Source organism: Nycticebus coucang, chromosome 14 (assembly GCF_027406575.1).
Source record: "Nycticebus coucang isolate mNycCou1 chromosome 14, mNycCou1.pri, whole genome shotgun sequence".
Taxonomy (NCBI): Eukaryota; Metazoa; Chordata; class Mammalia; order Primates; family Lorisidae; genus Nycticebus; species Nycticebus coucang.
This window is the reverse complement of record NC_069793.1, coordinates 94,918,397-94,930,717: the sequence shown is the minus strand read 5'-3', so window position 1 is coordinate 94,930,717 and position 12,321 is coordinate 94,918,397. Positions and strand designations below refer to the sequence as shown.

General features: G+C 39.6%; 1 protein-coding gene across 3 annotated transcripts in view; it reads right to left on the bottom strand.

The window, feature by feature from the left end:
* Window positions 1–12,321, bottom strand: part of MRE11 (MRE11 homolog, double strand break repair nuclease) — a 71,743-nt gene that overhangs the window by 27,934 nt on the left and 31,488 nt on the right. For 2 of the 3 annotated variants that reach the window (XM_053561857.1, XM_053561858.1), the window contains exons 12-14: window positions 10,606–10,709; window positions 9,024–9,197; window positions 4,886–4,948 (exon numbers count right to left, since the gene is read on the bottom strand). In XM_053561857.1, the coding sequence (XP_053417832.1) occupies window positions 4,886–4,948; window positions 9,024–9,197; window positions 10,606–10,709 (341 nt within the window). The remainder of the gene's footprint in view (window positions 1–4,885; window positions 4,949–9,023; window positions 9,198–10,605; window positions 10,710–12,321) is intronic. The other variant, XM_053561859.1, reaches the window with a different exon arrangement.

Sequence of the window (12,321 nt, the reverse complement as noted above, 5' to 3'; positions counted from 1 at the left end):
AACCCCATTTCTTAAAAATAACTAGCTGGGCATTATGGCAGGCGTCAGTAGTCCCAGCTACTCAGGAAGGGGCAAGAGGATCTCTTGAGCCCAAGAATTTGATATTGCTGTGGCAATAATGCCACGGCACTCTAGGGAGGGCAACAAAGGGAGACTCTGTCTAAAAAAAAAAAAAAAGATATATGTCAATATAATGAATTATATTAATAGAAGAAAAAAAACCATGTATGTATCTCCATGTATGCAAAAAAGGGATGTAACTCACCAACCATTCCAGATTTAAACAAATAAGCCTCAGGAAAAAGTAAACACTTTCTTTATGTGGCAAAACCCTCACTATGCTGTACTATTCTGTGTACGCATACATGGAGACACAGAACACACAACTGTGCTCAAGGAAGCACTCTACAGACCACTGGAGAAAGACCAAAGACCTACCCACAAAAAGAAAATTTGGGCAAAAAATAACCCACCTGTTTCATATAACTATACAGAATTTATAAACATAAAAATTCCTCAGACTCAATAGTAAAAAAAGAAGTATGAATTAAAAATAACAGCAGTTAGTGGTTTTCTATCCCTTAAATTTGTAAAGCTCAAGATACACAGTAATCCATCAAGATGGCAAGGCTGCAGGGAAATAAGCACTCCCAGAAGCCACTGGCTGGAATGTGGATTGTGTGACCATTTACAGATCTAGCAGAATTTAAAATGAATATACTCGATTAATTTCTAGGACTGAATTGCTAATAATCACCTCTAAATTTTGTATTTTTCCTTTTACCTAAATACTGTTATCTCCATTTTTATCATCTCAAACACGACTCTCAAATCCTATTTTAACTCTACCTTTTGCCATGTGAAGGACTTTGGAGTTTACTGTTATCTTTGAAGTATGTTACTTCTAAAGCCTTATCCCATGAGTGCAGATCTAAAGCCAGTGAGAGAGATGTTGCCATATACTTTGGGGAGACCTGAAATCATACTATCCTGTATTCCTCTGTTTTATTTGTGCTGAAATATACATAACATAAATTTTACTCTTGTAACTATTTTGAATGTAGTACAAAGGCATTAAGTACACTCACATTGGTATACACCACCACCACATCCATCTCTAGAACATTCTCATCATCCCGTACTGAAACTCCACATCCATCAACAGTGACTTCTCACTCCTCCCTCCCCCAGGCACTGTTCTGCTTTCTGTCTCTATGAATTTAACTACTGCAGGTTATCTCATAGAAGTGGAATCAGACAGTAGTTGGCCTTTTGCATCTGGCTTTTTTCACTTAGCATACCATTTTCAAGTTTCATCCACATTGTAGCATGTAACAGAATTTCATTCCTTTTTAAGACTGAGTAAAATTCCATTGCCTGTATACGCCACATTTTGCTTATCCATTCATTTGCTGACAGACATGTGGGTTGTTTCTCTCCGTTGAGTGTTGTGTACCATGCTGCTATAAACACGGGTGTGCAAATATCTGTAAGTCCCTGCTTTAAATTCTCTTGGTTATATATCTAGAAGTAGAATTGTTAGATCACAGGTAATACTATGTTTAATTTTTTGAGGAATTGCCATATTGTTTTTCACAACAGCTGCTTCATTTTTCATTCCTACCAGCAATGCACAAGGGTTCCAATTTCTCCACAATGTTGTCAAAACTTACATTCTTTTTTTTCCAATAATAAACATCCTTCTAGGTATGAGGTGATGTGTTATTGTGATTTGCATTTCTCTAACAATTAGTGATGTTGAGTATCTTTTCATGTGCTTATGGATCATTTGTAAATCTCTTTGTAGACATGTCTATTTTCAGTCTCTTGCCCATTTTTTAATTTTAAGTATTTATTTATTTTTGAAACAGAGTCTGACACTGTCACCCTGGGTAGAGTGTCGTGGCGTCAAAGCTCATAGCAACTTCAAACCCTTGGGCTCAAGTAATCCTCTTGCCTCAACCTCCCAAGTAGCTGAGACTATAGGCACCTACCACAATGCCCAGCTAGTTTTTTTCTATTTTTTAGTAGAGACAGGGTCTCTTTCTTGCTTAGGCTGGTCTGGAACTCCTGAACTCAGAAGCTCCACCAGCCTCGGCTTTCCAGAGTGCTAGGATTACAGATGTGAGCCACAAAAAGCGCTTGGCCTTTTGCCTGTTTTTTAAATTAAAGTTTCACTGTTGTTGCTACTGTTGAGTTTTAAAAGTTTTAAAAATATATTCTAGATATGAAACCCTTATCAGATATGATTTGCAATTATCATTTCCCATTCTGTGGGTCACCTTTCACTCTGTTGATAGTACCTGGTATTACATTTTGAAAGAAGATAACCACCTGCCTCAAACTCTACTAGAATATAAGAAATCAGAGTCCAGGTAAACTAAGTACTGTGGGTTAGAGTTGCAATAGTTTTTACATCTTTCAAGGGCTGTTAAAAAAAAAAAAAAAAAACCCAAGAATATGTGATAGACACCATATATGGCCTGTAGAGCCTAATATTTACTGTTTAGCCAATTACTTAAATGTGAACTTATAATTTAAAAAGAGACTTGGGAGATTTTTCAAATGAACAAGAGACTTTAAAGCATAATATTTTTTTTCTCTAAATAAAAGGGCTAATACTCTTATCTGCTGAAATACTTTACACATGGTACTGTGATTCATATTCTAAGCTAAATGATTCTGCAAAGCCGTGAATTATACTTTGGCAAAATGTCAGACTCCACTGTCTATGCTCTAAGTAGTAAGCTGATAATGAAAACATACACGCCATTATATGGCTTGCTAAAAAATTACTTAGGAAACTCTGATTACCTGAAAAAGCCTTAAAACACAGAGTCTAAACTCATACTTCTTCCTTGTATAAAATGTTCATCCTTTTAAAAGATTAATGAAAACTGAAATTAGTGGCTTCAAACACAAAGGACCTGTTCAAACATAAGTATTTCTGGCTCAGCGCCTGTAGTTTAAGCGGCTAAGGCGCCAGCCATATACACCAGAGCTGGCGGGTTCAAATCCAGCCCAGGCCTGCCAAACAACAATGACAACTACAACCAAAAAAAAAAAAATAGCCAGGTGCTGTGACGAGCGCTTGTAGTCCCAACTACTTGGGAGGCTGAGGCAAGAGAATTACTTAAGCCTAGGAGTTGGAGGTTGCCGTGAGCTGTGACGCCATGGTACTCTAACTAGGGCGACAGCTTGAAAAAAAAGAAACAAACATAAATATTTCTGTAATCTGTTAAACTGAAAGAGCTAATCAAGTTCAAGCTGGATAATCTAAGAACCAGGAATCATTTTCTCTTAGCATTCATTCTTGCTCTTTACCAAACCATCTTTTCTATTTTAAGGGCACACCTTATAATGAATGACTACAAATATAATAAATGTGATAAGGGATTCCTAATCTATACCTTTTCCCCCTTACCTTCCAGAAAACCATCTGTAAAAGGTATAGCAGTTGCATCTATGCAGTTTTGATGTGCTACCTGATAGTTTTAGAAGTTTTTCATTTTTAGCCATTCATTGGCCATGCATTGAATTAATACTATTACAATCTAAAATTTTGATAGGACAGAGGATGGTGGAAAAATTTAGACTTGGAGGCAGAAATAGTTGGGTTCAAATTCCAGCTCCATCACAATGTGACCCTGAGTTTAGTTTCAGTCTTCTCAATTATAAAATGGAAACTAAGATAGTGTAAGTAAGGTGCTAGCAAAAATAAAGATTTTCCTCACACGTCTCTTACCTACCAAACTGAGAAAATCTTGTAGACACGTTGGGGTTGGGAACACACAGCTTCAAGGCCACATGTGGTCCTCCGGATCCCCCAAGTGCGGCCCCTCCACCAAATCTAAACTTTACAGAACAAATCCCTTTATTAAAAGGATTTGGATTAAGTCAAAAGGCCACATTCACAACCCAGCTCCATGAGGCCCCAAGGCCTTAGATTTGCTGTCCAACTTTTAAACACTGAATAGCAATCATAAAACATAAGGACGATTAGAAAAGTTAAGAAAATAGACTTCAATTGTGAATTCACTGAGTATCAGCTAAGAGGCCCAAAATTCGAGTAAATGGTTGCTAACTTGTAGTTCATAGCCTGGAAAGAGACTGAGAAGATGGTGATGACGGTGCTCAAGCCAATTGTAACAGTCAGCACTAGCGATGGAATAATCTTTAATTATTTTAATTATTTACCCCTGGTAACATTGCTAACCAAAACACTAAGTTTCTTTTTTTTTTTTTTTTTTTTTTTTTTGTAGAGACAGAGTCTCACTTTATGGCCCTGGGTAGAGTGCTGTGGCCTCACCCAGCTCACAGCAACCTCCAACTCCTGGGCCTAAGCGATTCTCTTGCCTCAGCCTCCTGAGTAGCTGGGACTACAGGCGCCCGCCACAACGCCTGGCTATTTTTTGGTTGCAGTTTGGCTGGGGCTGGGTTTGAACCCGCCACCCTCGGTATATGGGGCCGGCACCTTACCGACTGAGCCACAGGCGCCGCCCACTAAGTTTCTTTTTTTGCCAAAATATATCAGCTCAATAGAGTAAGATTTTATCTTATACCTATTAAGATGCTCTGATAGTAACTGGGTATTACTTTGATTAATAAGTGCTCTTGTTGTATATGCTCCCTCCCACCCACATACAACAAAGTAAGTTTTAGACAGGACCAAAAAAAAAAAGAAAAAAGCGACATCAGTAGGCAGAATATTTGTAGGCTGAACTGAAACCAATCAAAAGGCAGCCATCCTTACCCAACACCTGCTCACACTCCCATCCACACCTATGGACTCCACTGGCCTATTGGACTATTCTAAATACACCTACTAGTTATTTTACTTTACCAAACTGAATAAAAGCATAGGAATTTACAACAGAAAAATTACCTCTCGAACTTCATCATCTTCTTCATTAGTATTTTTTTGTCTACTTTCTCGGAAACGACGTACCTAGATCATAACAGAGTTATCACAAACATGTTACTTATTCCAGTTGTATAAAAATAAGGTAATGGGCTACAACTGATTAAGAAATACTTTACCCTGTAACATAAAACTTGGACATTTAATAATTTTCCTCACAAAAGACTGATTAAAGAAATCACATCTTTCTAGTTACTTACATTAAAATTTCAGAAATGGGCCAGGCACAGTGGTTCACGCCTGTAATTCTAGCACTCTGGGAGGCCAAGGTGGATAATTACCTGAGCTCACAAGTTTGAGACCAGCCTGAGCCAGAGTAAGAACTGTGGCGGGTACCTGTAGTCCCAGCTACTTGGGAGGCTGAGGCAAGAGAATCAGTTGAGCCCAAGAGTTTGAGGTTGCTGTGAGCTAGGGCAACAAAGTGAGACTGTCTCAAAAAACGAGCAGAAATGTACTCTTAAAAACATATATTGGCCCTTGGGTGGCGCCTGTGGCTCAGTGAGTAGGGCGCCAGCCCCGTATGCCGAGGGTGGCGGGTTCAAACCCAGCCCCGGCCAAACTGCAACAAAAAAATAGCCGGGCGTAGTGGCGGGCGCCTGTAGTCCCAGCTGCTCGGGAGGCTGAGGCAAGAGAATCGCGTAAGCCCAAGAGTTAAGAGGTTGCTGTGAGCCGTGTGACGCACGGCACTCTACCCGAGGGTGGTACAGTGAGACTCTGTCTCTACAAAAAAAAAAAAAATATATTGGCCCAAAGCAAAATTCTACTACCTGCTGCCAAAGTGTTACATGTCACTGAAAAATAGTCTATCAGACTACAGAGGAAAAAAGTTCTACTATCCTATGGTATTATACTTCAGCAAAATAGTTAAAAATCTCTCCCTGATGAGGCCTGAATATTTATTACGTTGCTCAATCACTCTTGTACATTTGGCTGCAAGACATCCAGGAGGCTTCCTAAAATAGTATCCTAAGTGGGTGGGACCTCGGTGTATTTAGGAAATAGCAAGGTGTTGTTGTAACTGGAAGATATGAAGGTAAAGAAATAACAGAAATCCAGACGGAGTGAGGCCTCGTGAGCAACTGTCAAGACTTTTTTGTGGGCAGGAATGACTAGATCTAAAATATGTGAGAATTCAGTTGGCTGACCTGAGAACAGAATTGGCGGTGGGGGTGGGGACTGGGAGAGGGTACGGGGAAGAAGGGTGAAGGTGGAAGCAGAGAGACCCGTCTGGAGGCTACCGGAACGACCCAGTGAGAAACCAATGGCAGTGATGACGGTAGCGTGAGCCAGCCGGACAGCGTGCACTCACACATTCTAATGGCAAAGATAAAAAGGATCCAGACAGCCTACAGGTGACAGGAAGAAAGGAGTCAAGGATGATTTCAAAGTGTTGGCCTGAGGAAAGCAGGTCTGAGAGCAGGGGAGGATCAGCAAGTCAGAGGGGACCATTCCAGTCTGAGGTGTCTATTAAGTACCCAATGGGAATGCCGAGCAGGCTGTTGGCTACAGAAGTCTGAGTTACAGGAGGGATTTGGGCTAGACTTCTGAAAGTCATCAACATATGGTATTTAACCCCAGGAAGCTGGATGAGATCACAACGGGTATGTATAGATGAAAAAGAGATCCCAGGACTTAGTTCTGGGCACCCCAGTTAAAGAGGGTGGAGACACGAGCAGATTCAGCAGCCGAGGCTGAGAATACGCAGCCAGGGAGGCAGGAAAAAACCAGAAGAGAATGTGGTCTGGAAAGTCAATGAAAAATGTCCCACAAGAGGTCAAGTGCGATGTAAGACTGCAAACTGACAGCAGATCTAGCAATGGGGGTCACTGGTGACCTTGACACAGCAGCTTCACTGGAACGATGGTGCCAAAAGCCTGAAGGGAAGGGTTTAAGAGAAAAAGGAAGGAGCAGAACATGCAGAAACTCTTCAAAGCCATAAAAAGAGGAACAAAGAAACATAGTAGCTAAAGGGAGATGGGAATGAGAGTTTTGTTTTTTAAGCTAAAAAAGCAACAACAGCATGTTTAGTTTGATTCAGTAGAAGAGGAAAAATACAGGAAAAATGCTTTTCTTTTCTGAGACAGATTCTCACTCTGTTCTCCCTGGGTAGAGCCCCGTGGTGTCATCATAGCTCACAACAGCAACCTCAAACTCTTGAGCTCAAGGGATCCTCTTGCTTCAGCCTCCTCAGTAGCTGGGACTGCACCACCAATCTGGCTAGTTTTTCTTTTTTTTTTTGTAGAGACAGGGTCTTGCTCTTGCTTAGGTTGGTCTTGAACTCCTGAGCTCAAGCAATCCACCTGCCTCAGCCTCCCAGAGTGCTAGGATTACAGGCGTGAGCTACCACACCCAGCCAGGAATAATACTTTTTAAAAAGATGGCATAGTATTGTAGTAGTGCTCTAAGTAGTATGCAGCATATCGAAAGTGCTAAGGAGACCTGAGAGTCCGAGGAACAGCACCAGGCAGGTGCTGTGTCGTTCGGGATTCTAAGGACTTTGCATGAATTAATTATTTTAATCCTCAGAATAATCTTGAAGAAGGTTCTATTATTATCTTCATTTTACAGATAAGGAAATTGAGGTACAAAGAGGCTAGATCACTCACTGAACACAGGCACTCTAGTTCAGGTCGCACTCTCTCAGCCCTATTAACCAGCACACCACACACACACAGATTCTCACTCTTCCTTTCTCTCTGTGGCCCGGGAGTTGTGATGTCATTCCAGGTAGGAATGGTCACGTTTTACTTGTGATACTTGAGAATCCATCTATGCTAAAAATTAACAAATGCAATACATCCAGATTACCTGCCCTAACTCTGACAGTAGCTGACTGGCACTGAGTAACACGAGGATACACAGGGACACCAGAAGGTTTTAAGGGAACGAAAGCCAAAGGGAATGAGCTCTGAAAACAATGTTTTGTTCTGCTTGGGAGAACATGGAAAATACAGAAAGTGATACCCCATGATCCACCTACTTGGACATAACTATTGATAAAATGGTTATAATATTTTCCTTCACTCTTCGTATGTATACACACACTCACATATAAGATAAAAACTGAATTATATTATCTATAGTTTTGTGTCCTAAAATTCTATTCCAATTTAACATTATAATGGTGGCATAGAATTCTATACTGTATACATGCCACCATTTATTGTATCAAAACATTTCCAATTATTCCCTACTGTGGATAATCCTTATATGAACCAATCCATACATAAATTGTTTGGGGGGAAGAAAATTTCTAGGGCTGAGTTTAAGGATAAAGCTTAAACCTGTTGATATACACTGCCAAACTACTTTCAGTAAAGCCATTCAAACATAGTACTTACATCAATAGTGCACCATATGCACTATTTTTCTCAAATCACTAGTCAAACATAATACTGTATGAGCAGTGTACTAGATATTATTTTTCTCAAATTGCTTCCCAATTTGACAAATAAAAAATATATTTTAGTTTGATTATCCTAGGCTAAACAATACTTTCATAAGCTTATTATCCATTTATATTTCTTTTGTGAACCACCTATTCATATTCTTTGTTCCTTATTCTATTAAAATGTTTACTTTTTTTAACATTTATAAAAGCTCTGCCCATACACACATATTTCACCCATATCAACACTTTTAATTTTGTTTTTCGACAATTTGATATGCAAAGATTTAAAATTTCTCTGTAGCCAAATCTAAACAGCTTTTCATGTGTAATCTTCCACCGCTTTTATGCTTAAAGAAAATTAAATTTCTAGATTAAATTCAAAATCTCAATCAAAACTTACTAAAAACTGGAAATAAACAGGAATTTTCATCCTATGAAGTTAATTTAAAAGCACTTTAGGGATCTTCAAGAGAAGATACTATCTATGGGGAATCCCAGTAACATCTATTCAGTACAATTACATGTGAGACTCCATTCTAGGCACTTTCTAGACATTTTCCAATTTAATCTTCATTTTATTATCTCACTTTTATAGATGAGGAAACTAAACAAATTGGAGCGGTTAAATAGTGACTTATCTGAAAAAAACTCAGAGCTACTCTTAAAGACAGATGGTCTAAACAGACCTAACTATCTAAATTAGTTACTCACTTCTTCATCAATTTTATCTTCTAGAGCATCAATATGACGTTCCTTAAGAAATCGCTGTGTTTTTTCCAGCTGGTATTTCACTAATTCCTCGATGGCATCTTTTTCCTCCTTGTCCACAAATTCTTGTACTGCTTCACCCATTCCTCTTTCTGTTAACAGTGAGAGCTGTACGTTCTGTAAGGCAGATACGAATCACTGGATAAAGAAATGGCATCTACTTCTTGCAAAATAATCATATATGAGCAAGGAAAATTACAGAATAATGTTATCGGGGAAAAATACAAAAGTTATCTAGTTATTAAAGGAAAAGGAAAAAAAACAAACCCCAAAACAGTGAACAGTAATTAAGGCTACTGGTAAGGAAAGGGAGGGGAGGATAGGACAGGCAAAAATGTAGAGGCCTGAGTGGCTGGGATACAGAGTCCAGAAATGGCAGCTAAGGATTAATATTAGAGATTAGGTTAACCAGTGTGGACAGCAGAATAATGCCCGCTAACGATGTCTACACCTTAATCTCTGGGGCCTGTGAATATGGGACTTGTGAAGACATGACGAAAGGGAAATAAAGCCATCTGTAAAAGACAGAGACTAGCAGAGAGTATCCAAGTGGGCCCAGTGTAATCACAGGGCAGAGCGGTAGAAAGGGGTCGCAGGGAGATGTAACTGTGCGGAACGGTCACAGAGACACACCACTGCTAGGTTTGAAGATAAAGAGGGAAACCAAGAGCCAAGAAATGTAGGCACCTCAAGAAGCTGGGAAAGGAAGGAACTGGAGTTTCCCTCGGAGACTCCATAAAGGAACACAGAAATATGTCCATATGTGTAAGATTTCTACATACAGTACTTTAAGATAATACATTTGTGTTATTTTAAACCACACATTTGTAGAAATTTGTTTCAGCAGCAATAGGAAACTAACAGAGCCAGAAGATCCCAGAGTGGCACGTACACAGGACAGCAGGTTTGGGGTTTCACCACCACCAGTCTTTGTAAAGTAACTCTGAAATCACATCCAAATTTGAGAACAGTAGATACTGGACTTTTACAGTAGAGATAAAAACACAGAGCAAGAATAACAACATCAATAATAACAGTGACATTAATAATGATATTAATAACTAACATTAATTATGGATTTTTCTAGATGTTTAACAACCACAAATACTTGTAATTAACTGTCACCCTACTTCCTTCACAGAAACATTCTGAGGATTCATTTTGTTTAAAGTATCAGTTAAATATATTTTAAATTAAGAAATGTTTTAAAAAGCCATGTTCAAGGCTCGTGCCCATAGCTCAGTGGGTAGGGTGCCAGCCACATACACCGAGGCTGGTGGGTTCGAACCTGGCCCAGGCCTGCTAAACAACAATGACAACTACAACACCAACAACAAAATACCCAGGCGTTGTGGCGGGCACCTGTAGTCCCAGCTACTTGGGAGGCTGAGGCAAGAGAATCGCTTAAGCCCAAGAGTTTGAGGTTGCTGTGAGCTGTGACGCCACGGCACTCTACTGAGGGTGACATAATGAGACTCTGTCTCAAAAAAAAAAAAGCAAGCCATGTTCAAAAGTAAGAAATTACCTTCTCTGCAGTTTGAAAATACTGTTTTACAAGGTCTTCTACCCTTAGAGTTGTTCCTTCTGAAGGTGGTTTTGTGATAAGTTTCCCAAAGTTGATCTCTTCTTCTAGCAAAAAAATCCATCAAAAAATAGTGATTTCCGTTATAATGGTAAAGTGGCCAAACTCATTATAGGTTGTCAGTGGAGAATGTCAAATTTCATCAACTGTCAGTTTGCTCAACATGGTAAACTGAGGCAAAACAAACCATTTTTGCTAAGAGCCACTCTTCTCCCCACTCTCCCCAGTCAGTATTCCTTTTCCGTATCTCTTGCAGCTGTTCGCACAGGTGAACCACAGACCCCTGGAGGTCCCTTTTAGGATGCACATAGCCAAAACTACTTCCAAAATAATCCTAAGATGCTTTTAGCCTTCTCACTGTCTGTACATGTGGACTGATAATACAAAAGCAATCATCATGGGTAAAGCCGTTAGTGCCTTGGATGAGACCCAGCAGTGGCATAAAACTCTACTAGTAGTCACCACTAGGTACTCACAATTCAAAACATAAGAAGCCAGTTTAATTTAAGAATGTCCTGATCTAACACTTAAAATTATTAATGTAATTAAATCTCAACCCTCAAGTACATATCTTTTTAACATTCTGTAAGACAAACGGGCAGAACACTTAAAGCACTTCTACTGCATTCCTAAAAAAGAAAACTGTCTCGAAAGTACATGGTGTGGACAGGAAAGAGTTCCTAGGCAGAAAGTCAAAACACAGTGTTCAGTACAGGCTCTGCTGAAACCCTTACCTGGTAAGTGAGTATTAAATGTCTGGCAGGCATGGGATCTGGTGTTAAAAACACAACAATAAAGCCGGGCACAACAGTGCGCACCTATAGTCCCAGCTACTCAGGAGGTAGAGGCAAGAGGATCACTTGACCCTGGGAGTTCAAGATCAGCCTGAGCAACATGAGATCCCCTCCCAAACACCTTACTGTCCCTTAAAAAAAAAAAAAAAACATGAAAAAGACACATTCCCTACCCTCAAGAATAAATTATTACAATCCCAGGTTGTGAGTACCACAGAGAAGATGAAATGTCGATAAGAAAACAATTATTCTTCTCAAAGAAGGCTGAAAATCATGTGCAGGTATCAAAGGCAGTTATCATTTGAATAAAAAACTTCAGAACAAGTTTCACCGAGCAAAAAAAGGGGAAAAAACATTTCAGGCAGAGAAAAAGTATATAAAAAGGCCTAGGAAGGAAAGAGACACAAAGTTTCACGCTTCTTTTGCCAGGTGGCGATGCAAGCAAACAATGACCTTTCTTCATGAACATGATGGCTCCACGTGACCACACCCGACACTAGTTAAAAGCATTTACCCCCAGTCTATCACCTAATCCCCACAATAATTCCATAAGGCCAAGCAGGGTTATTATCCTGATTTTGTAGATGAAAAACCGCAGCAGTTTAGTAATTGGCACAATGTCATGCAAGTTGCCAAGGGGCAAAGCTGGCCAAGATACGAAGCGCTTTCAATATACTACAGAAGCGCCACTGCTTCCACACAGCAATTGTGCTTTAACAACAAAACTCGGAACGAATGAAACTCAAGTAAGGTAAGGTACTAATTATATACCTGTTTTCCTATGAATGCTACTCCCATAACATTCAAGGAATTGATAAAGATGTGCAATTAAAGTAAACCATTCTCAAGAAGCAACTAATTAAAA